Here is a 26,871-nt window from a genome sequence, read left to right as displayed (position 1 = left end):
CTTTTATGTTTTTATTTATTTGAACTTATTTAATTACAGTATTTTGGGGGTAAGTGTATATTTGCTTTTACTAAATGAATTGAATCCTATCCTAGTATCCTGAACAGATGCATTTTACTCATTTAGACTCTGTTGATGATGCTTGATGATAATGTTCTTGAACATGCATAAATGCTCTTGCCATTTTTTCCAATGATATTGTTTCCTCTCTTTAATTATTATTGTTGCTTAATGTGCTTTTTCCTCACAATTCCATATGGTGTTATTCAAACGTAATTGCTATTATGTGATTACATTTCAGTCAATTAAATACAACATTTACAATTGCGGGCCTTTTTAATTTTATACAATATAAAAACTACTCCTGCAGCTCATGCAGTTTTTGTATGGATGGCAGTTGATGAGCTCTTATTATATTCTTGTTGATGAGATTGTAACTGTCGTATTTGTTTCTGGCTTTTTCACCAAAGACACGCAGCGAGGCCTCCATGACGGTTTTAAGTGGACATGTAGTAGTGTGTATATTTGGAGATGTCACGTCAGCTTTAGTGGGGCTTCGAAACTTGGTGATGCCTTTGAGAGCAAGCAACTTCCATTACCACGAGCTAAAGCCCATCGTGTTTGTGGGCTCATTAGATTATCTGAGAAGAGAGTGGGAAACCCTTCACAACTTCCCCAAAGTCTCCATCTTACCTGTGAGTACACGCATTGGAAATGAGCATACAAATGAGTTTTTACACTTGGAGAAAATAGGTCACCTGTAAATGTTATGAGTTCATGTGACTCAAGGAGTAAGACATTACCAGCTTCTTGCTTTGAAAAGTGCCACCACAATTTGTTCTCAAGTGTTGATGTTCTGGTTTCTCGTGGTCGTGTGAATCTCAGGCTTTGCTTCTTGCTGTAGCGCTTGTTAGCATTAGTTTGACTGTGTATGAAAAACGAAGCTGCCGTCAGCAAAGGCTAGCATTTTAGATTAGAACACATCTCTTCTTCCCTTCAGCACATAGTTAGATCAGCTGAATGTCACTGCCTTTAGAAAAGTAAATACTTGTTAACTAATTTCCCTGAGCTCCTGCGCCATCTTTAATTTGTTTTCATCTTTCTTCGTCTTTCCCCTCTCTCTCCGCTGAAGGGTACGCCATTAAGTCGAGCTGATTTAAGGGCCGTCAACATCAACCTCTGTGACATGTGCGTTATCCTGTCAGCCAATCAGAACAATATCGACGATGCTTCACTGCAGGACAAGGAATGCATCTTGGCGACTCTTAACATCAAATCTATGCAGTTTGATGACAGCATTGGGGTCTTGCAGGCTAATTCCCAAGGTAAGGAGTGGCCAAGAATACTTGAGCGCATAGAGAATACTCCTCAAGAGCTTTAGACTGTGAAACCAATCATTTACTGTGTGCTTTCAAAAACAACAAGGTCCAATTATATGCCAGAATGGATTAATAAAACAAGGGATAAAAGCATGACTCGTGTTTCATATGTTTGTTCATCTAGACACACAATAACTAGACACTTTATGCAAACATTTAATAAGTGTCTTTTGCATTTTTGATTTTATGAATATACATGTTCATTATTAGCATACACATGCAGTTCTGAGCAAGTGTGTATTATATCCTTCCCCTGTAATCAAAGCTCTGAAAAAAAGCATCCCTAACATTTTTGTGCAGATTGCATAGTTGCCTCCAATTGCTGGACCGCGGCAGATTTGTTTGCCGCCAAATTGACTCGAACAGATTGTTTATGCATTCGGATAAACATGTAACCCTCTTGTGCCCATCAGGATTCATCATCATTAAACAGACTGTACAAATCAGCAGCTTCACTTTCTCAGCTGCTCTTCATTACGTAAATTACACACACCGCACAAGCTGGCCCACAACAATTAACATTTTAACCATTATTGAGTATTCACTTTTTGCACAGAAAGATGGATTTAAAGCTTCATAATGACAGTTCTTATATGAAATGTGTCCATAATTGTCCCAAAAGCTCATGCTGAACAGTGTGTAGTAGTGTTGGGAAGAGCACATCCCTCTGTGCTGGATGATTATAGCTTTTAATCATACTGTTGAAGAATATGTTATTATCAGGCCCAGAAGGAATCTGTTTGCAATATCTGTGCTGAGTTTGGGAAATTAAGTGGATTTAAACATTGTGAAGTTATTAAGTGAGAGTACGGTGACTGAACACATAATCAAATTAGCCAAAGTATTAATTCAAATTGCAAAAGAGGCAGGGGATGTCTAAAAAATTGTGACTGATGGGCATTTGTAGTTCTGTGGAAATCTGTGCACTGATTCCATGCAGGCCTGGTCATTACTACGCTCTCAGTTAATTTATCTCAACATCTGGCACGATCAACAGCAGAGCAATGGTGTGTAATAAAGATTTATTTCATTAACACCCAGCATATTAGAACATATTTTATCCAGCAATGAAGAGTTTTCTTGTTCTCAGATTATTCCCAAGTAAACATTTGCACCAATAGAAATAACAAATGATACATTTTTCTTCCATATTGTAGTTCCAATTGGGCAGAAAGACAGTTATTTATTATTATTATTAATGTTACATGATTACACATCATAATTTCATTTTCTTTAAGGCAGAAGGATCCATACAAGAAATGTATTTAAAAAAACATTGTATTGAAATCTTTATGAGATAGAGGTGTAACAAATTACATCATACCACATCATCTCTGTTAATATTCTTGCCCTCAGCACCTCGTCGTTTCAGTGAGGCTTGTTAAACTTGTGCAGAAGGTGTTATTTAATAAATCAGCTAGCCTTTTGCCAAGAGAAAGTACTACACTGGGCACTACTAGAAGTGCTTTAGGGGTTTTTGAATAAAGTACACAAAGTCCAAGCTACATAATTCATTACCATTGAAAACTACAACACAAAGCAGAATTTAGAGCATGACTTTAAGGTTTGTGTGCATGTCTGTTTGAAGGGTTTATAACTTAGTGTAATCGATGTGCAACAATAAACACATAGTTGCACAAGACCAAGTGAAATGTGGTTAGGCTTGAATTACTGGCCTTAAATTAGATTTGTATTTAAATATTTTTTATGTCAAATGTTAAAAGATAGTAGACAGTTTTAACATGTTTCAATTATATTGGGATATTTTTGTAAAAAGAATTATCAAAATAGTATGTATAAACTACTGTAAACATAAACAATCTTTTTCTGCTTATTAATACTGTACTGGAGATGGTCTTCAATATTGTTGCTTCATTGACAACTGTCTGTAATATCACTCTCTCAAATATAATATATTTGTTTGGAGATGCTCAAATCTGAGTATTCAGTTTCAGTTAACGTTAATTTTGTCAGCTGTGTGTGTGTTTTTCCTTAGTCCTGTGTCAAATGTCTTTTTTAGTTTTTATCAAATGTAGTCAACTTTTAGTTGCTGTTGTTGAATTTTAGTCAATAGTTTTAGTCAATTAAATATTAGTCAAATTTTAGTCATGTTGCATAACTGTGAAACTGATTATTTCATTAGTTAGTCACAGTTAGTTTGTTCAAAATTCTAGTCATGTTTACCTATCACGACTGTTGATACTGATACTGACTGGTTTTCGGACCCCCCAATACAGTAAATCTACACATTTTAGAGTGGCCTTTTATTGTGGCCAGCCTAAGGCACACCTTTGCAATGATCGTGCTAATCAGCATCTTGATATGCCACACCTGTGAGGTGGATGGATTATCTCGGCAAAGGAGAAGTGCTCACTAACACAGATTTAGACAGATTTGTGAACAATATTTGAGAGAAATAGGCCTCTTGTGTACATAGAAAAAGTCTTAGATCTTTGTGTGCAGCTCATGAAAAATGGGGGCAAAAACAAAAGTGCTGCATTTATAATTTTGTTCAGTGTAGTTTCCTGATTTATTAAATTATCAGAAATATAAACACCCTCTCTACACTGTAAAACTCAAAAGCTTCTTTCAAAAGCTGAAACAGTGACATTGCTAATATTAAAGGGGTGGTTCGGGATTTTTGACATCGGACCTCATTTTTAAGTCAGCCTGGTTGTTATTCATCAGTGGAGACATTTTTTTTTTTTAATTATCCAGTCTTTATATTTGGATAGATAGCCGATGCTAGGCTAGCGCGAGTCAATGGGTATATGTTAGCCAGCCATTAAAAACAGTTTTACCCGCTCCACAGTGCACCAAACGCAAATCAATTATAACACTAGACTATCGATGCAAATGTCCGTTGATAGAATAATGTTAGAAATCAAACTTACCTTTCATCACATTGCATTAGTTATAATTTGTTCCCTGTAATCATAAGCCCTTTCGACAGCAGCAGCGGAGTGATATTGATTACCTAGGCAACCGAGTGAGCCAGTCCACACATGACGCAAGTGTATTTCCTGCCGCTGGCACACTGATCATTACTAACCGGAGCAAAGTAAAATTCCGCAGCGGCTGAGAAACTGTCTCCACTGATGAATAACAACCAGGCTGACCTAAAAATGAGGTCCGATGTCAAAAATCCTGAACCACCCCTTTAATTCCAAGTTATATTAATGTCTTTTTATTAAAACAACAACACAAAATGTTGTATTGTGGTACAGAAGTTGCTTAAGTGCATTTTTCGAGCAACCTCAATTGCAAAGAGTATAGATGATCTGTGTTTGGATTGATTTCATTTTAGATCTACAGTTAGTCTCTGAGAAGGTTTGATGGCAGATTTTTTTTTACAGACATTTTTTAAAACTCCATTTTAGTCACATCAACGATATTGTATGTTGATTTAGTTACTACTGATGTTTAATTATTCACTGATGTTTTGTCTTCGTCTTGTCGTAGTCATTTACAATAGTTTTAGTCAATATTCTAATATTATGACTCAAAATACTCGGTTTAATACAGACACAAACCAGCTTTTTATTCATAGGGATCAGAATATTGTCTTAATCTGTTTATGACAGAATATGACCAAATTCTGATTAATATCAGAATATTATTGCATGTATATTCTATATTCATGTATTTTCAGAATATTCTTGCATTGAATTGTTAAGAACCAATACCAATACCAGAAAAACAGTACAATCAACAGTAACATTGCTCTTGTTTATTGGTATCCAATTGCGCTTATGTATCAGCTGATGCTAAAATGCTTTTCAGTATGCCAGATGGTTGACTCTGGCTGTCACTGCATATCTGATGTCTTCACAATTCACACAACAGGAGACAGGATTATTCTCTGCACATTTAAGATTAAGTCTTCGTCTCTTTCTGTTGTATATTCTTTTGTTTAGAGCTACAGAGAGCTAGTCTATTGAACTTCCCCATTGAGAAGGACGACCCCTGTTCGGAATCCTGCAGCCCTTTGAAAACTTTGTGACCTGAATCTTTTCCCCGCATTATGTTTGTCACTGTAAAAACTATACGCTTGCATTTTTCTCCAGTCTATGGATGTCAAAACAGGGCCAATGCATTATGCATATAGCATTACTGATTTAAAGTGTTTACTTGTCAGCTTGAGGAAATGCAAAAGTGTCAAGTCATGTGAATTCATACTCTTGTCACTCCTGCTTGTTTCATGGCGTTTCACATAAAACGTTTTCAGGATCCACTTCACCAGTTTTATGGTAACAAAATGAACAGCATATAAAATTTATACCTGCTAGTTGAAGGCAGCAAATGCTAAATATGCCTGAGCTGACCCTTAAAAGTGGAGGATCTGTATTTCACTGTTTTGGACTGATGTGACAGTCCACTCATATCATGCAACCACAAACTCTACTATATGTTCACTACTTTTAGCATTATACCAAGAAAATCTTATTTGCATGGCCTGACTGTTAAGCTACTGATTTGGTCACCATTGCAAACCTTGAATCTGGTTTGGCACCATTAGCAGAGTGAAATGTGACAAGTCTCTTTCCTCTTTCTCTTCCAGGTTTCACACCTCCAGGGATGGATAGGTCATCTCCAGATAACAGTCCAGTGCACGGCTTAGTGCGGCAGACATCCATCACCACGGGATCAAACATCCCGATCATAACTGAACTTGGTGAGACGCGACTGCAGTCATACTCCTTACATGTCAAAGTCAAGTGTGATTAGAATCTAAACTCCCGTATCAAGCCATGCTGATGTGTTCCTTATGAAGTGTGTGTCTGTGATGTGTGTAATGGCGCACCTGAATATTTCACAGACTTGGTCAATGTCGCGTCCTCATCAGTTGTGCCTTTAATGCACTGGAAGAGACCTAGACTTATAGGGAGTGAAAAGCATATAGTAGCAAAATGGATTCATTTATAAATAACAATGAGGGTGGCACTATTCCCATGGTGGGGAGACTCATGAAAGTTTTAGGTCTCAGAAGGCACTAAAGCACCAGAGACCGGTCGCTACAATTCTCCACTGACCCAATTACAGCGAGTTACACCAGAAAGGCTGCAAAAAATAAAGGGCCTCACAGATTCTTACAACTTCATGCAAAACACGCTCCTTACACGCACACATACACAGATGTACTTCTTGTCCTCTTAACATGAGATCCAGAATCCTCCTCCCTGAGGGGTTGCGAAGTCCTACATCTTGGACACATGGGGCCTGATTTACTAAAGGTTTCTGGCATGTTGGTAGGTGAAACAAATATTCAAAAAGAAGAAAAAACAAATCAAGAATAATCTGTATAATCTAATATGAAAGCTTTCCATATCATCTGTCATTAAAGACATTGACTAGTACTTGACATTGACTAATTTAAAAGCGAGACTTTGACTTTGAATTGAGAGGATATTTTCAGCCTCTTGGCAATGTCCTTGTGTAATTCAAGAAGTAAAAGCGGGATACTGAAGCTAATAGTACTCTCAAGAACTGTAAAATGATAATAGTGTAGTTAACATGAGTTGCATTGTTTAAAGTGATGTGAATTGGTTGTTTCTTAAATTCTGTTTTCCTGTGAATATTCACTGCTGACAGGAAACTTCATCTAAAATGTTTTTGAGTAAAAGTAAAGTAAGTAATGAAATACATTGCACACATAAATCACTTATAAATTAAATGAAATTCAGTTGTTGATATAAACTACCATTCAGAAGTGTTGGGGCAATTTTAATTTTTTTAGTCAATTTATACATTTAGAATTTATTATGTGACTGTACAATATTTTACATAGTTACATAGGAATTTTTGTTAAAATAAATTCTGTTCTTTTTTTTTAGAATGATCAATACTTAAAAAAAAAACGCAAAACTAGTTTTCAGCATTTATGATAAAAAATATTTCTTTTTTCTGAGCACCTAATTGGTATATAAAAATATTTTCTGAAGGATCCCGTATCACTGCATTCTCATGTAATGGCTCTTGAAAATTTAGATTGGCATCATAAGAAAAAAAAATTATTTAAAAATATATTAAAATAGAAAACAGTTGTTTTGATGAATTCAGTCTTGGTGAACAAGAGACTCCATTCAAAAACAAAAACACTTTAAAATCTTTCTGACCCCAAACTTTAGAACTGTTGTGAATGTATTTATATATATATATATATATATATATATATATATATATATATATATATATATATATATATATATATATATATATATATATATATATATATATATATATATATATATATATATATATATAACTGTGGTAATTTCCAAGTAAAATTCTGTAAAATGCATAACTTTTTGTCATCATTAAATTCTTTATATAAATACATGGGCCATCAGCTATTTAACAAACCCACACGGGTTGATCACTCTTCAGCTGCAACTGTTTTCATTGCTGCATCACCTGAAGTCTTGGCTTTTCTCCAGTCATTTTTCTTTCTTTTTTCATCCATTTCTTTCTCATATTCTTGTCTCACAGCATTCTGTCATCTGTTCAGTGGATCAAACTATACTAAGTTCTTGTTGTAATAACTCAACTAGAAGTTCTTTGCACAGACTGAAAAATGTTTAGCCTAAAGGTAGCGTAAAATGCAATCCAACGTAATTCACTGCTATTTTTTGAAACAACAACTTTATCAGCAGATTCTGTACACAAGCTTTTGTTAAATCAGGCCTGCAGTTTTAGTGTTGGAATATGTGCGATTACACCAGAAACATGTTGAAAAACACGTTGAGAGTGATTCGTTTTCTCTTCTAAATGGTTCATAGTTATATTTCTCCTATTTGCAGTGCAGTAGATACCTAAGCCTGCACGACATCCCCGTTATCATGAACAAACACGGCCGAACTGTTCCATGGAGTTCTCACAGAAGCACTTCACCCTGACACTGTACCTTTAGATTTCTAATCCCACTCTTGACATGATACACTCGTTTATGCTTTCTCTTTCTCTGGCTTTGAACTTGTTTCAATAACTGTCTCCCCTCAACACTGTTTTATCATCATTAGCTAAGCCTGGCAAACTACTGCCTTTGGTTTCATTCAGTCAGGAAAAAAACAGTGGAACCAACATACAAATGATAACAGAACTGGGTAAGCTGCGCCTTTGTCCTCTGTTACTCTGATGCACTGCCTCCTTCATCGGCTTGTCTTGATTTCTCTCGCTGCAGCTGAGGCCTGCTCCCATGGCATCACTTTGAACACATTTTTATCCTTAGTTCTGGTTGAAATTGACTGTCTTGTTTTTGGCCTTTTTTTAAGGAGTTTTTTTCTTTCTTTCTCAGAGCATCACTAGGCCTTTGATCATGCGAGTCTGTCCTTGTGGCTGTTTCCATAGCATCTCCCTGCAGTTCAATTCTCTAGCCCGGGCTCCTTTTCATCAGCGGCCTGTCTGAAAGACTGACATTTCTCTTCCTTAGCTCACAGGAAGTCTGGGAAGAAATCAAATTAGAAAAAAAAAAAAAAACAGATCAAACCTTGCTTTAAGCTGTTTATTTTTATTTATTTATTTTGGTGCTGGCCCTAATCTCTGAAGCATAGATTTTGAAAGGAGGTGAAACAAAGATTGTGTGAGGCTGTGTTCAAACCGAGCTGGATTTCAGGGCATTGTCTCTATACATTGGCTGCTGAGACCATACACAATAGCCTCAAAGCAATCTGACTGCTGCTGTTTAAAAACAGGTTCTTTTATATAAGTGGACCTAAATTTTTACAAGGCTGCTCTGTAACCTGAGGTTTTTTTTTTTTTGACAATTGTAAATAACTTCAAGTAATAGTTTACCCAAAAATACAAATTCTGTCATCATTCATAGATCTCGGCGTTGTTCCTGTCTTTGGTACAACACAAAAAGAGACATTTCAAATAATTATTTGACTATTCTCACTTTTCTCCATGCAGTTACTATGAAAATCCAAAGGCTTAATAAAAGTAGGTCATAATATTTGTATACTATATGCCACATCTTTTGAAGTCATACAATAGCTGTATGAAAAAAGAAAAGAATCATGTAAGTCTTTATTCACTGATGATCTTCCCATTTAATGATCTGTTTCTTTTACCACTGTGACTGATGTATTGTGTCAGTCATCGGGATCAGTCCGATTTATAAACAAACTATTCAGATCAGTTTTGTTAAGTGATTCATTGAAAACATCTGGCTCCAAAGAACAATCCATTTGCACATCAGACATCACAACTTCTCTCGGAAACAGAGATTTCATTGTTATGTAAACCATCCCTTCCAAGTTATTCAGACTGAAGTTAGATCCACCATTTTTGGGTACTGCATTGTGCAGATATCACTATTTCAACCTGTATTAATCTCCCGAATGCATGCCCCACTGACATGCATGCAGTTTTTTTTTAAATTATTATTGTTTATTTGACTTCATTAACCCGTTTATTGCTGGTTGGTGAGACATTTGTCACTTGTCACCCTTCGAAGGACATTGATTGACTCTTCTACACAGTTGTTTTGCCTGAATGTAAACCGTCTCTCTTTGTGCTGCAGTGAATGACTCCAACGTTCAGTTTTTGGACCAAGACGACGACGACGACCCAGATACGGAGCTGTATCTGACCCAGCCGTTTGCCTGCGGTACCGCATTCGCCATCAGCGTGTTGGACTCCCTGATGAGTGCGGTGAGTTAGTGGCTAAACAGCTGCTGCGTTGACACCTATTCACTGATTTGAATTCCTTTAAACAGATTAGCATACATAAATCCGTTAAAGAAATTATCCGTGCAGAATAAGTAGATTCAGATCCTTTCATTGTGTGAAGGATCCTTCATATTATCTACTAGGCTTCAAGATGATCTTTCCGTTCGTATTCAAAAGCAGCCAGTGATTTGGTGAACAAAGCAACCTGTCAAAAGGTGCACAGTCATTTCTCTCCCATCATGGTATGTCATATAGAATTACATGAAGGCATGTCTTACTGCTAATCCTCTGAAATAATGTATAGGAAAGAGACATCCTCCGGCTGTGCAGTGCTTTAGATGTAGGGCTCAGGCGTTACCAGTAGGCAGAGGTTGGTAAATGAAATGCCACATTGATCAGACAGCACTGTCAGTTGCGGTGACATCAAAAGGAAAGTTGTTGCCAAGACTCCTCATATAATGTGTCATAAAAATGAACTTTCAAGAGTCTTATTAGATCTTTTAACAAGGTAAGTGCTCAAGTTTTCTTTAATGGCATGCCTTGACACGCAAAGGTGGGCTGCTATGGGGTCCTAGAGCTCTAATCTCCTAACAATCTCATCTTAGGTAGATTAGGAAAGATACCTTTCTTCCTTTTTCCCCATTCTGTCGTCTTCTTTTCTTCCCCCTCACCACCTACAACCGCTGCTATCGCCTTATCCATATGATGGCTTAATTCCAGTACCTTTCACTTTGAGTGAAGCTAGAACAAAGCAGCCTTCAAGTGCATTTCACTGTGGACAAAGGTGAAGCCTGCTAATAGACAGCTCTCATCCATCATTGGGCTGAATGCTGCTGTCAGGGGCCCGGAGAGGTGTCACTCCAGCACGAGCTTGGGGCGACACAGCCCTCTGGTGCTCACACAACGACCTTGTGATCTTAGTGGGATCTTTTATTTTTATACGTTAATCATTTGACAACTTTATCATCAGTGACACTGAAGAACAATTGATGGACAAGATACAGTGAGTCCACAAGTCAGAAACCACTTTAAAAGCCAAGGATACAGAATCTGATTGAAACTTGGAATTAAAATAACTTTTAGGATTTCAAATACACTACTGTTAGAAAGTTTAGGGTCAGCAACATAAAAACAAAACAAACATTATACTTTTATTTAGTGTAGACATGTGTAGTCAAATGTGACCGTAAATACATTTATAATGTTACAAAAGATTCCCATTTCAAAAATAAATGCTGTTCTTTCTATTCATCAAAGAATCGTGAGGGCAAAAAAAAAATCAGTTTCCACAAAATAAAATACTCCTCAGATTAGGGGTCCTGTCCCCCCAACACCCCCCCCCCCCCAGGATATCTGCCTATGTTTGTAGGTCACTATATTAACGAATGCATAATAACATGGTTCATCATGTTTTATTTAAACATAATATCATTAAAGCAAGCATATTAAACTATCTAAACTATTAAGAAATGCAAAAACTTTCACTATAGTGGTCTCAGACTTTTGGACCCCACTGTACAAGATAAATTGTAGATTATAACACTTGTTGTGTTATGAGATCTATTCTTCATTGTATGTAATCTACAATTAGCTACAATAATGATAATTAAAATGTCCTCGTGTGCAAAATGCTCCCCTGTTAAGCAAGGATGGTGTTACCAAAATGAATGTGCATGGGGAGGAGACGACAACAACAACAACAACAGCTGGCGTAATTGCATTCCCGTGTCTCTTCCCTTCCCAGGAAGTCAAATGAGAAGAGACAGATCAGGGTCTAGATAACAGTGCTCGGGACAGCTCCAAAATCCTGACTGTCTTGAGTTGTGACTCTAATGGCACTCACGTCCGGATCCTCTCCTTTATCTTGGCAGACATACTTCAATGATAATATCCTCACCCTGATCCGGACGCTGGTCACAGGAGGCGCCACTCCGGAGCTGGAGGGCCTGCTGGCTGAGGAGAATGCGCTGAGAGGTGGCTACAGCACGCCGCAGACGCTGGCTAACAGGGACAGGTGTCGGGTCGCCCAGCTGGCCCTCTACGATGGGCCCTTCGCAGACTTGGGGGTAAGTGAATGGTTAAGAGGAGCTGACACGTTTTGGCACTTTCCCCCAACAGGGCTCGTTCCCTGTCCGATGCCTTCCCTGCCCGCTAATGCAAAGTGAACGAGCTGAACATGCAAAGTCTGTGGGTAAAAAAGAATGGTGCCTTAAATCTTTCATGGTGTTTCTGTATGTGCAATGTAATCCATAAAAAGTATCTGTAATCTAATTTCAAAACGTAATATTATCGTATTAAAAGTACTTAATTATTGGATTCTGATTATGTAATCCATACACCCATTACATGTACCCAGTTATTCAGTTACTATCCAGCACTGTTAATGTATTGCCACATACTTCATTATAGAAGTGTAGACATCACACTAGGATACAGATGCAATGAATGAGGCAAACAACACCTGCTCTTGCACTCGAGTTGGCTCTATCATGCCTGAAATAGGCATAAGCTGATTTGAATGTTATGAATTAACAATTAAAGCCCTATTGTGTGTTCTTTTTCAGGATGGTGGTTGCTACGGAGACTTATTTTGTAAAGCATTAAAAACGTACAACATGCTGTGCTTTGGAATCTATAGATTGCGAGATGCACATTTAAGTTCATCAAGCCAGTGCACAAAAAGGTGAGCTGTCCATTTTACCTATTCACCTCTTTATCAATAGTTTTTTAGCTCTTTATTTCACTAGGCATACAATCCATCTTCACTACTGGGAAATAACAATAAAACCCACATTATTATAAGCCCTGTTCTAACACTTAGTGTGAGGTTCCTTCCTAGGCAACATACTGTAGTAGCGCACCTGATAAAATTTCCACAAATTTTTGCTTGCTTTTAACTTTCTTTTTAATTTGAATGAATGATTTTAAAAAGGAAGTCAGTACGCCACCCCCCCCCCCCAAAGAAATTAAAACTTAAATTTAAATTTTTCAAAAGTTATAGTAAAGACTTTTTTGTTTTATCAAAAAAATGCAGCCTTCATGAAGAGATTTCTTTTAAAAGCATTTTAAAAAAGTGTACTGAAGTGTCCCTTATTTTATCCAAAACCTAAGACACTGCCACATGTTCTCCATGGATAAAGTTATCCCATAAATCATTTTGCAAGCTCAGTGAATGTTTTTATCCAGAATGTTGGTTAGAATGAGGGGAAGCATTTTTAAACAGATTTAATCAGTAGTAAAAATGTATTTTCTATTTTTATTATCTTTTTCATTATCATTAAGTGCACTATGTATTTTGTGCATATTAGAATTCAGTTGTAAGCTCATCCACAATCTAACGTTTGACTATTAGAATCAACTGTATGATTCCCTCGTGTGCTTCATGAGATGATCAGGATTATGTGGCACATTTGAATAATCATTAACAGTGTTAGGATTTACTGGCTATGAGGAAACTTTCAGAGCTGCCATGAGCTTTCTCCCATCCAAGCTTGTGTGGTTAAACTATAAGTGGTGCAGAAATGTTACACTTTACCCTAAAATCAGTGCAAAATTAAAAAGAAAGTTAAATGCTTCATTTACTCTTAAATGAGATCCTTGAACATGCGTGTCATTTTTCATTGTGTGCAGATATGTCATCACAAACCCACCTTATGAGTTTGAGCTGGTGCCCACGGACCTGATCTTCTGTCTGATGCAGTTTGACCACAACGCGGGCCAGTCCCGAGCGAGCCTGTCCCACTCCTCCCATTCCTCTCATTCATCCAGCAAGAAGAGCTCATCTGTTCACTCCATCCCCGCCACGAACCGGCAGAACCGCAGCAGCAAAGCACGTGAAGCCCGTGACAAACAGAAGTAAGTTGGCCTTCATTTCTTTAACCCAGCAGAGTGAGTGTGTTTGTGTGTGTGTGTGTGCGTGTGTGCGTGGGTGCGTTTGTTCACTTCTGTGGTTGTAGCACACTTTGTACAGAAAGGATGCTGTGTGTGTGATTGTACTCAGCATTCCATATTCTGTTTGTGAGTTTGCTTCATAATGTGCATGTGGCCCTTGCCTTGACCACACACACAACTCTGTGACCATTTGATCATTGCCTCATCGCCACTGCACCGTAACCAGGACCATGTCTGCATATTGCTGCTGCCTTTGTATAAACACAATCAACCTGTGAACTAGAGGTCTGCACCAGTTTAGATTTGTTAAAGTACAGGACTAATGAATTAATGATTATAGATACTATGAAATTTGTAAGTCCCATGCAGACCTCTAGAACTGTTTAGTTAATATTTATTAAAGGTGCAGTGTGTAAATTTTAGCAGCATCTAGCGGCGAGGTTGCGAATTGCAACCAACAGCTCATTCCCCTGCTCAAAACTAACTTTAGAGAAGCTACGGTGGCCGACATAGGTAAAGATGTCGTCGGTAAAGATGGCAGAGAGCAATGAGATTTTTTTACAAATATAAATCAAGGAATTATATTTACTTAATTTTTCATCACATCGATGGTATTGCGAATGTTAATGTACTTGTTCATCATTGTGTCATTGTTTTATTCGCAAGAACAACAAAGTTACGAAACGCACTTTGTAGGGCAGTTTGTCCATTTAGGGCTACTTAGGGCTACAAACATGGTGGCGACTTCCATGTAAGGGGATCCGCGATGTATATAGATATAGATTGAGAAATAGCTCAATCTAAAGTAATAGAAACATAACGGTTCATTAAATAAGTTCTTCATTAAATAAATTCTTCAATATATGTATATTGCATTCCTGTAAATAGATTGTTGTAAATATTACGCATTGCACCTTTAAGCTTAATAATGTTCCAGAGATTGAGGCAATTTTTTTCCGTCAGCATTTGTTGCACTGTATAGGTAATATAGTCATTTTTGGTCTTTAATCCAAATACAAGCATTAATTCATTTCTTGCCTTCCTGTTTGTCTAATCATTATGTCATGTCTGTGTGTGTGAGAGAACTGCAAATTGCATCATCATGTTTTTAGTCTGTGTTAGTGGCTTATTTTTTAGTTATGCTCTAGTGATTTTTTTTAATGTTCCAGGTTGGAACAGACATAATCATAGCATAAATGGTTTCACACCATCCCTAAATGCCTTGCAGGTGCAGAAACCCTTACGGTGTGTAAAGTAGTTTTGGATCATTTAAGTGTTGATCTTTGAAAAGTTCCAGCTTTGAAACCTTTATCATCTGCATACACCGTTTTAATGAAGCTGTTGATTTTGAGACTTCTCTCTCACCAGAATGAGCAGCTGCAAGGTATTATGTATGGGATGTTGTAAAACCCTGCATTGATTTCAGTGCCTGTTACAATGCGTGCCTTAAAGTTAATTCAACGAGTTTAGAGCTTGTAAGATATCCCCCACCCCCACTTAGAGAATAGGTTATATTAAATAACGTGATCTAGTTTCCCAGATTTGAGAAGCACATTATGTCCTTTTCAAGAGTTTTACAATACTAATTGTTTTTAACTGGAAAAATGATCAGCTCCATCATAATATTTAATATTAAATTAGCTAAATAGTTTGTAGTCCTAAATTTGTAGTAGTAAAATGTTTACTACTTAGAGTTTCATAAGAATCATTTTCCATTTGTGTAAAATAAAGATGGTTATGATATATAATTCACAATATATAACCAGACTAAAAATGTAGGAATATGATATGATGTCAGTTCTGTTTGAGACCTGTTACTTGCCTTAAACGCCGTAAAACTTACATAGACCACTTTTTTTCCTAAAGTGCAACAAGGATGAGTAGAATGGGCCCAGGTATGCAAGTTAATGATTCTGCATGATACAGCACCTGTTGTGGGATCTTTTAATCATAACTTTGTCCTTTGTGGAGCACTGTTATGAGAGGGGATTTTGATTTTAATTTCCAAGGAAACCATGCCTACTTTTCACCTCTGCTTTCTAACTGAAAGCAAATGGCTGCTGCTTATGCCTAACTCTTGTCATGCTCAGGTCCATCCCAGCATTGCATGCGGTTGACTATCATCCTCTCTCTACCTCCATCCATCTGATAGGTTCCAGTAGTCCCCCTTGACTTGAGTTCCTCTTGTTCATTTACCTCTCATTAGGTTTTCTTTCTCTAAGACAAACTGCATTGTGTGAGAGGTCAGTGTGTCTGCACATTGTTCCTACATGTAGATTATCAAAATGTATTTATCAAATAAGGCATTTGGAAAATAATAAAATCTGGTTTAATGATCCCTTTCCTTTGTTAAAACAGATTATATAAAATTATCTGAAATGTAATAAAAAATTGCATATTTAATATAATTATATGTAGTACATTGTTGTTATTAACTTATGATTATTTAAATAAAAATAATCGCATTGCACATACATGCATTTCATACAATATTTGTTCAAATAAAAAAATATTTTCTGTTGTTCAATAAATATCGAATTTAACTTTTAACAAATGGGAAACTACCCATTGTGTCAATCTCCAGATTGGTTGATTAACCAGCCTGGCCAGTATTGTTATGCATCGGTGGCTTCTCTCATATTCGCCACCTTGCGTTGTGCCTAAAAAAATCTTTTAATTTAAGTAAAAATATAATATTTTATGACCTCTCGTGGCTTACGGGTGCATTAATGCAAAAACGTAGATTCGGTCCGTTAAAAGTTCCCCACTCAAACCAGGCGAAAGTGGTTTCACGTTCTGCTCTCAGCCCAAATTCACCTCAAATATCCGTGTGAGAGAGGGGAGCCATGATGAGAGTCCCTGTGCTGCTGAAATTGGCTCTTTTAACCCTTGCGGAGCCAGAGGATGTCTTGGGGCGATGTAAGTGCCAGCATCAGTAGTAAACTCAGGGGAACGGAGCGAGGTGGCTGACTCCTTGCAACACCTCAGGCACAGCTCCACTTACATCAAACGACTGCGTCGTGACACTCTCCCCCTGCGGCTCATCACAGCCTGACACTCCAAGGTGTGCAGCACATTTCAAGTTGGAGGAATAGTTGAAAATGTTGAAGTGCTGGAAAATGACACTTCCTAGGAGAAAGTGAATGTGATGGAGAAGGATGTCGGCCTTACGCCTGGCTTAAGTGCTCTTAGGACACATTTCAGAATTAAATGCCTGATTTCAGAAACCTGATCTTGAGATAACGTGCTCAAATACACAGCATGATACGGTCCTTCCTATTTGATTACAATATGGCTGTAAATGCTTTTACATACTGTACATTTTGCTGCTTCATGAAATCAGTAATAGGTCCAACAATGTGTTTCACCCTCGTTCTGAATGTGAATTCAAGTTCATGTGCTGTATAGAACGAGAGCGTGGGATGATGATTTTTTTTTTTTAGAGATGCATGACCCTGCCTTAAAGATATGATATTAATGCTGTGTTTGTCGTCTTCTGCTTCTCTCCCGCGCGGCTGTCTCACAGAAAAGAGATGGTTTACAGATGAAGCAGAAAACGCATACCCAAGGAACATTCAAATCAAGCCCATGAGCACTCACATGGCCAACCAAGTCAATCAGTACAAATCCACTAGCAGTCTGATTCCACCTATCCGAGAAGTCGAAGATGAATGCTGAACGAATCCCCTGCCTTTACCATTACAGAGGGACGTGGGTCATCCTGCTGTAAAAGACGAGCGCTAATCACGAATCCATGACTGTGATGATGGAGACACATTGTTCTTGCTCGAATGAGAACTGGAAGGGACTTCCTATGTGTATACCTTTAATTTTACTTCCATACTTTTATATATGTATACATAGTGATGTACATAATGACAATCAAGGAAGGATTGTGCAGCCCCTAGCACTTTTTGAAATTGTTAACAGACAAACAAAAGAAAGTACTTCCTGTGATTCATTGCAATGCATTTCACCTCTGCCGTGACCTGACTCCATGCAGAGGGCGCTATAATGGAGGATGAGGGTCACCGTCGTTCACTTCATCCAAACACTACCCAAAGATCAGCCCTGCCAATTGAGTTGCGTATCCGTTGTCACTTTCGTTTTGCACTACCACATAATAAACTGAGCACTGCTCGCAGAAGAGTCAAAGCTTTCCCTGGGTTCTCCTCTGAGTTTGGGGCTGACGTCACAGGCTGAGGCTGTTAACTGAAAGGTTTTGTTCAGGGAAACAAGTGCTTGTGTGACTGTATTTGTGCATGGTGTGTGCCGAAGGCTGCCTGAAGTAACCTGAACGTGTGGCTCAGGAAAGGATGACCATTTCCATCCATACAGACCATTTAGGCACATATACACATGGAAATGTTTGCTGTACCTAATGCAAATGGCTGTCCCCAACGTAGCTCTTCAGAATTGGCAATACATTGAGGATATGCACTACTTCTGTTGATGTCTTTCCATCATTCATGACTGCTGGTGTGGGAAACTCTGTTATCGAGGCTTATAACACGTTTGTTTGCATCTGCGACTCTGCTGTTAATACGACTGAATGGAACACTACTGTAACATGCTGATAATTCAACAAAGATTGAGCTTTAATGCTGAGAAAATGAATAAAATATACAATTGAAAAATGCCACATATTGCGAAAAGTGGGCATCAATGGTTCCTCCTTTGGGTGTAGCCACTGCCTGACACAGGGTTGGCACAGGGGCAGAAAAGTGCTTGGATGTTCCCTGTGACCAACAGTGATGCCTTAAACTCAATCATAATGTTTAATTATCAGCCAAAGATGTAACTTGTGGATGATTCTTGCTGTGGTCTGAATGGATTTGAACGTCACTCACTTGTATCAAGGCTACATGACTATGTTGTACCTTTAAGTAGAACATATATTGATACAAATGCTTCACAGACCTTTGAACTTTGCTTCAAGTGCTCTGTCAGATTTATACATAAGTACATACTTATTTTTTATCCATGAGCGTAATCATTTTGTACTTATTTTTATACATATCAGAGAACTTTATTTCTAAATGTATCTTAAAGATATCTTAATAGCTACAGTGCAGAGCGGTTCAGTTTCTTCAGTTTTACCCCTGACAACACAGCATATCACCTAACATCAACCGGGACACGTCAAAGATCTGTGAACCTGAGTCAAAAGGTACAATTTCAGCTTGCCATCTGGAGTGCTCTTTGATACTCACACGGGCTGCTTTGAAGGACCTCGAGCTCGACTACTAAAAACAGCATACATGATCTCATTTTCATAAGCTAACGGAGATGAAAACCAATATTGAATGACTGATGACACTTTTCATTAATTCCAGGTAAAGCGATGTTGATCCTCAGACAGAGATGAACTCAGAGATGCACATGAGGAGGGGCTCTGCTCTTTCTGTAATGAGTTAGAGCAATCATTGACCTAAATTAGGTCTTGGTAAACAAAAAACAAAAAAAAGCATGCAGAAGTACTTGTGCAAAGATCATTTGATCAGAAGCGAGCTAATAGATTGTAGATGCAATAAAAGAGACATTAGTATTCATCCATCCATTGAGAAAAAGAAAGAATCTGTTGTATAAATTCTGCCCGTTCTAGTCCACGTTCTAAAGTAAAACTATCTTTATTGTTTGTCTACTGGACAATTAGGCTTTGTCCTGAAGTGATTTTCTGAATTGTGATTATAGTGGTGTTACACTTTGTAGCAAGTAGATTTCTTGATAAATGAAGAAAAAAAATACAAATGTGAGTAAACTAAGTATAATTGGATTGTCTACATACTTGCTAGCTTAAAAAGAGATTTTGAGCTAAAAAGGAATCCATTGGAGTTAAATGTCCAATTTATTTATTGTATCTTCTATGTAAGGTTCTTTTCCTGTAATGAACTACATTACAAAGAAAGGCCGATGGCGCGGTCAAGACAGCAGGTTTGATTTGATGAGAAAAGTGTAGATGCACGATGAAGAAAGCAAACTAGCTCTCTTTCTTTTTGAAGATTATTAACCATCAGGTTTTTACATTCCATTTTGTCATCAGCGTTTCAATGTTACAATCACATATAGTTTAGAAATGTCAAAATAGGTTGTTTCTTTACAGACCTTTTCGAAACATACTCGGGTAGCAATCCTGACAACAAAACTACAAAGAAAAGCTGGCTTTTATTTCATTTTTTTTTAATGGTCGTAGTCCTAATGACAGTTTGAGTTGATACGGATATTTTCTCCACTACAACAAATTTGCAATTTTTAAATATCATGCAATTTATTTGTACATCTTGTGAAGATACTACAGTGTACACATATCACAGTTTCTACAGTGCCATGAAATGTATCCATCTACTAGCATCAGTCAGTCATTGGTCAGTAATACTGGATTAATATCATGGCATCTAATACTGGCATGGAGAACATCCAAGCCATCCTTGCCTCCATGCCAGGACAGTGCCAGGCAGTGCAGGAAGACCAGAGGAGGAACGCTGGAAGACCCACTAGAGCGAAAAGTGGCATTCAAACGGGCATCATCTGCCTATGCAAGCTGCTGAAATCCTAGCACCTTGGTTATAGATACTAAAAAAGTCCAAAATAAAAAAGGCAACTGCAATGACTGAAAGATGCTGAGTAAAACTATGATGTTTCGTTGGATCACCTGTCAATGTATTCAAGAGTGTTTTTACACATAAAGCAACCTTACTGATGTGCTATGTAATACACAACTGTCATATTTTGGCTATTTTATTCTACTGTAAAGGACAGATTAAGTTTTAGAAACTGTATAAAGAAAATAAACTGTAACGGAATAAATACCTGGAGGGAATTAAGTCTTAACATGCTTAACTTGCATATGAATTACTGTTTTGTTGCGGTCTTTTCTTCCACTTAATAATCAAAAAATTCATCCATACATGTAATTATAGGCATTTTCATTAGAAGAAAATGGGGTTTCTCATAGCAGAATGACTGATTTGACTACTAGACATGAAGAAATTGATGGTGCTGAGCTGATCTAACTGACTCGGTCAACTACTGTTTAACCTGCTGATAAAACATACTGTCTTGTACAAAAAGTTTGTACATAAATTGTGTTTTTTTTTTTTTTTGTATTTTCTCAAATTAAAATGGATGTATTTGTGTTCTACATGTGACTGGTATATTGCGTCATTACTTGATTTACACGGTACATTTAAAAAAAAAAAGTAAAAAAAAAAATATAAAAATAAAAATTGACTAATGGATATTTTTACAGTCCAAAAAAAGTGTGGAGGATGACATAGGGAACACAGCTTTTCCAAACATCTGCCAATATTTAAAGATGCGCATTCAATGACCAATAACCCCCCTCACATTTGAATTATTGCACAAATCGTCTACTTCAGAATGTGTAGACTTCAAAAGCAAGTCATTTTATATATACAAAGACACTTTTAAAGTTACAAAACACAATTGTGCTCCTTAACCTATGATTATAATGCTCCTCGGTTTCAGTCTATAAAATCAATGACTGTGTTTAAACTTTGCTCTATAGAAAGATATTAGTCTGGTCTTATGTGGCTTGTTCTTTTCAAAACTGAAGATCTGAGCTCAACCTACCTAGCCGAAATAAACAGAGGAGGAAGTAGAACAGATGTCGGCTGTGCTCCTGATTTGTAGTCTGATAAGGGTGGCACCCTGTAGGTTTAAATTTATGGCTTGTTAGTAAGGACTGGCCCCTTTGTGAGATGTTTTCAAAATGATTGATTTACAATAAAGTGGCTCTCTGTGTGTGCACGCAGGCTGAACTGATTCAGATCGATTCCAGTGAAATTGATTGATCAGCCATTTAACTTGGCAGTATGTTTACTGAACGAAACCATGCAAGACCTATTCTCCTAGTCTCTAGCAATAAAACTGAAACAAGCCACACATCACAACAAAAACAACCACGTCCACACATTTTCTACTGCTTTCGATTCTGGTTTTATTAAAAATATTTATAAATGGCAATAAAATAATCTATTACACTTTATATTACATGTCTTCAACTACAATAACATTTTTAATTCTCTGAAAAAAATGTTGAAGAAACCATTTTCACGCAGAAATAGCTAGTAAATTTCACAAACAATAAAAAAGTAACATTGAATTAAATGTGAATTTTGATTTTTGAAGTAGACTAACTGAATTACTATTTTCTGCAATGTTTTAGTATCATGTAATGTATTTTCACTCAGACATATGTAGTGTGTGTGTGTGTGTGTGTTTGTTTGTGTATGTATATATATATATATATATATATATATATACACACACAAACACACAGACACATCAAAGATTATTGGAGTATTACTGTAGTAGTTTTAGAAAAAAATAATACTTCACTGCTTTCTTTAATTGTTTGTGAAATATACTACGTATATCTGAGTGAAAATTGTTTCTAAGATTTACAAATCTATTAATATAATAATAGTACTTCATTCTGTTAAAGACTAAACAGTGTACAATGTATTGCACTCAATAAATAGTGGGTCCATAATATGTGACCTGGGTTTTTAGTATCCTAGAATACTGCCTTTATTAACTACTTTGTTTTTTTGCATTAAATACCAGCGGTAAGATCCAACAATTTATAATACACAAGATCACTCCTGTCTGTTTGACCTCTCTCCATCTCCCTTGCCTGCTCCCAAGCCCTCATCTCTTTGCTGAGACAAAGCACTCTTGTTTTCAGCCCACAGATCATCCCGCCATGGACACTTCATGCTGTCCTTTGGATAATTGTGGATGAAAACAGCCCCCTACATTCTCACCTTGGGATGTAGTGGCCCCATCATGCTGCTTATTAACGATTTTACACGGTGAGTCACGGCTCCAGGCCTGTCAGTACGCCAGTAATATTTACTGTCTGACTCATGGGTTGTGGGGGGAAAGATTGGGAAGGAGGCGTAGGGGTGGGGGCGGACGGGCTGATTACACCCATCCACCTGACAGCATACTCATTCCTGAATCCTTCCGCAAATATACTCCTCTAAGATCATTCCGGGTGCCGCCGTAAGGCTGCTTATTATGAAAAAGCATAACGTTATTGAAATGTGGAGAGGTGGCCGGGGGTTCTACGACGATCAGAGTTGACGAGGTTGGGCGTTGGGCATTTTCCCACATGAATACGTTCGAGCACATTCGAGTGACCATTATGGGCCATTTAGAAAATCAATAGGTGCTAAAATCAAAAACAATTTTCTGGGTGGATTGTCAGCGGAGTAAATGAGAGTGAGAAATTTCTAATATCGAACACTTTACAATCAATTTGTTGCACACTTGATGGGGTTTGTTTTCAACATGACAATTCTTCAAAAGTATTATTCAAGTCAAAGTCACCCCTCGGATCCATCCGCTGTCACCGCTATTGACTCAAGTGGTATCTCTATGGGAGTCATTCACTTGTCTCGGATGGACAGCAGTCAGAGGAGGAGGAGCTGTCACCGTGGCAACAGAACCCTGTCCCGGGCGACCCCCCTCGAGTCACATTCAACATCATATTTAGGAGCCCTCCATGGCCCCGGCTTGGCCTTGATAATAGTTTCCATGACGATGCGGCATGCTCAGTGCATCAGTGCCAGCTCAGATAAACAGTGATCCTTTACAAAAACAAGAAGGTCATTACGGCAGCTTGTCAAATCAATGCTGAGAGTGTCCCGGCTGATTAAGCCATCCTCTCTCAGCTCTGACACCGTGTCAATAGTGCCGCGCCGCCTGAGCACGGCCAGATGATTGGAGTGAAATGCCCATCAGTCAGAGAGCTGAGCCGGACTAATGATTCCCTGTGCTGCCTATTAGAGCTACATGACAACTCAATCCTGCACTAGAGAGACAGAGAGAGAGAGACAGAGAGAGAGAGAGAGAGAGAGAGAGAGAGAGAGAGAGAGAGAAGAGAGAAGAGCGAAAGGAAAACAATGACCTTGTTGCATTATTTGAAGCTGAATTAAATTGGCAGCAGCAGTTAATCTTTACCTGAGGCGATTAACAGAATTTAAGGGGAACAACAAAAGTATGGCACATTTGCCATTTTGGCTTTCTCTTACTGACATTTTGATTTCCTTTTCCATCCATTCTTCTGGACGATGATGATTTATCATTAAGGTAACAGGAGAGAGGGGAGGATCCTCTACATCATAAATTGCAAGCATAAAATATGCTCTCGGTTTGCGCTTTTAATTTGTTTTAGCATGTCGCTCCGCGGCCCTGTGGTGAGATTTGTGTAAGCCTCATCCAATTGACTTATCCATTTTGTCAGCTGGGATTCATCCCCCTGTGCACCGCTGGTGACTGCAACACTGAGCCAGTGAAGTCAACTGGTGACGGGCAAATGTGAGCAATCAGATAGCTGAAATCGCACAGCATTAAGCGCTCTCGCTTGGGAGCTGCCTAATTGCTTAGTGTTAATAGAGCACACTTAAACTCACTAATCTTGATTTACTTTTTATCAGACAAGACGACTAAGATTGAGCATGCACACAAAAGTCAATGGTCTCCTGCATTATCGAAAAATAAGTCTCAAAGAACAATTACTTCATTTCAGGCATTTTTCATTCAGCCCAAATGGTCAATTATGCCAGTTTGTTATTAAATATGGATAGTTGGCATTACGCATAACACAACAACTTCCCGAAAACAATTTCAACTAAAGTGATTTTAAACTGCATTTTGGTCAGTATTGTTAAAACTATAATTTTTTACCTCATATTAAATTACTACCTTATTAAATTAAATAACTGAATAATACAAATTAACGTATTCACACCACAGACCCATTTAAAATGAACTACAGTAAAACAGGATTATAGTATAAACTCTTTAATTTTATTAGTAATATTTGTAGTTTTACCATTTATAGCACTTCCCTTAAAATGTGTAAAATATAATCAACATTTATATAAATACAGTAAGATATTCATTGACATCTGATAATTTTTTGATACTATTACCTTGTTTAATTAGTTTAATGGATTAATGTGTCAAAAATGTATAAATATGACAATTACAAATTTGAAGAATAGAAAAAAGAGAGAAGGAAATCAAATTTGTTGATATTTTCATATTTTGCATTCATTCAGTATGAGATGAAAATGGCATTAATTGGGATTTACATGCCAGTGGAACTAATAAAGCAACATGATACAGGTCATGGCTAAAGAGTTTAGAGTTTTCACATGAAATTACTCTCAAAACAAATTAATGATGATGATATAAATAAAGGCAAGCCTTTATTTATACACGCCTGGTCTATCATTTGCTAATATTACACAATTTCTCTCAGCGTGAAGATTGGGATGAAAATCGTGACTAATTTAACATGACATTGAAAATCGCCTCTCCTCTCAACAAACATTTGTTGGCAATGGTCAATCAAGTTCTTTCTCCACATGCATTAGTCTGCCTGTCTACATGTGAAACAGCAGAGAGAAAACAAATCCACAGGGAGCTATGTAATTGTCTTGTAGAGCAAGCTTTCCTCAACACAAAACACAATCTGAAGAGAAAATGTGTAAGGCATGTGTGCATCCAATTCTCTCCCTAACAGTGCCATGTCATTAATAATACGTCATTGAAAAAAACACACACACTTCAGCATGGAAAGAAATCCATTACCTTGACTTCTCTCTGAAGCTTCACCCTGTAACGTGATATTTACAAAAAATATGAATTGTCACTGCATGCATGACAAATGAGAGGACATATGTCACAAGTAGTTAAACAATAGTAAAGAAAAATAAATAAAAGTTTGTATTGAAAAAATTCTATTTTTTTTCTCAGAATGTTATCATGACAAGAAAGAAAAAGAAAGAAAAAAGGAAGAACGAACTAGGATAGTTCATTTTTTTAAGGATATTATAAAAGGACATTTTGAGACAGACTCGGTTGTTTTTTATTTATTTTTTATTATTTATTATTTTTTTGATCCATACAATAGAAGTCAATGGTTAATTCAAAAACTGAATTACACAGTAATGTTATACAGAAAGAAACTGCTAGTTTATGCTTCTTGGAGGAATCAATGTACAAATTACTTGAGGTTATCTCTGTCCATTTATACATATGTAATATAGTTGTTACATAAGAAAATATAAGAAATATTACACAAGAAAAAAAATGCACTCAACCTCAGAAAAAGTGGAAAAAAAAATCAACGTTTTTATTTTCATTTATATAAAATAACTTTTTTTTTTGGTGGATGTTTTAATAAATTCATTAACATCGTCGATTACATGAAAGAAAAAAAATCAAGACTGAAAATCTGGCGAATAGGGCAAATCTTACACGCTCACTGGTCTTGCGTTATCTTCCCTCCTAGACCTGCTATGAAAATATAAGAAAATGCCAATATTTCCACCACTGTCTTATGGATGCTTTGATTTTCAAGTCAAGCATATAAAATAACAGCTTAAGGCCTAAATATAGTGAGGCTTCAACAAAGTGTAAACCAAAAGGCCTGAAGAATGAAGACAAAAGGTCGAAGTACAATATAGATTTGGTCCATCATTCAAAAAAAAAAAAAAATAATAATAATTAATTCAAACCTTTAGCTAATAACCAATGAACGGTGAAAGCTATTAACGGGTGAAAATTAGCTCTTGAGCTAAAACCCGGTACTATGCATCTCTCCCTAGGTTAATGTTTATTGTACGCTGTCCCTGTTTCTTTAAATAAAGAAGAAGAAAAAAAAATGAAAGCAACTGAAACAGATCTCAGGTCAAATCTCACCATGGCAGCTATTTTACAGACAGACTACACTTAAGATGCGACTAGCTTAGCGAGATCATTTGCTTGTACCCGAGCAAGGCCTTTAGCTTTGAAGCATTGCAAATAATATCCGACGGCACATAGTAAACAGTGCAGTTTCAGCTCACCTTCAAGCTGTAAAGCTGATTTACAGCCACATGTTATTATTTAG

General features: G+C 37.2%; 1 protein-coding gene across 19 annotated transcripts in view; it reads left to right on the top strand.

Moving 5' to 3' along the window:
- The window catches only part of LOC132157327 (calcium-activated potassium channel subunit alpha-1a), a 218,110-nt gene extending 199,730 nt beyond the window's left edge, over positions 1-18,380 (top strand). For 8 of the 19 annotated variants that reach the window (XM_059566630.1, XM_059566620.1, XM_059566624.1 and 5 more), the window contains 10 exons: positions 471-695; positions 1,133-1,325; positions 5,941-6,054; positions 8,399-8,482; positions 9,901-10,031; positions 11,921-12,115; positions 12,614-12,732; positions 13,680-13,904; positions 15,807-15,835; positions 17,467-18,380. In XM_059566630.1, coding sequence (XP_059422613.1) covers positions 471-695; positions 1,133-1,325; positions 5,941-6,054; positions 8,399-8,482; positions 9,901-10,031; positions 11,921-12,115; positions 12,614-12,732; positions 13,680-13,904; positions 15,807-15,835; positions 17,467-17,618 — 1,467 coding nt within the window. In that variant the 3' untranslated portion in view covers positions 17,619-18,380. The remainder of the gene's footprint in view (positions 1-470; positions 696-1,132; positions 1,326-5,940; positions 6,055-8,398; positions 8,483-9,900; positions 10,032-11,920; positions 12,116-12,613; positions 12,733-13,679; positions 13,905-15,806; positions 15,836-17,466) is intronic. The other 11 variants (XM_059566632.1, XM_059566627.1, XM_059566631.1 and 8 more) reach the window with 3 other exon arrangements.
- The last annotated feature ends 8,491 nt before the right edge of the window (positions 18,381-26,871 follow it).

The sequence above is a fragment of the Carassius carassius genome, chromosome 14 (assembly GCF_963082965.1).
Source record: "Carassius carassius chromosome 14, fCarCar2.1, whole genome shotgun sequence".
Lineage (NCBI taxonomy): Eukaryota > Metazoa > Chordata > Actinopteri > Cypriniformes > Cyprinidae > Carassius > Carassius carassius.
This window is presented reverse-complemented; position numbering and strand designations above follow the sequence as displayed.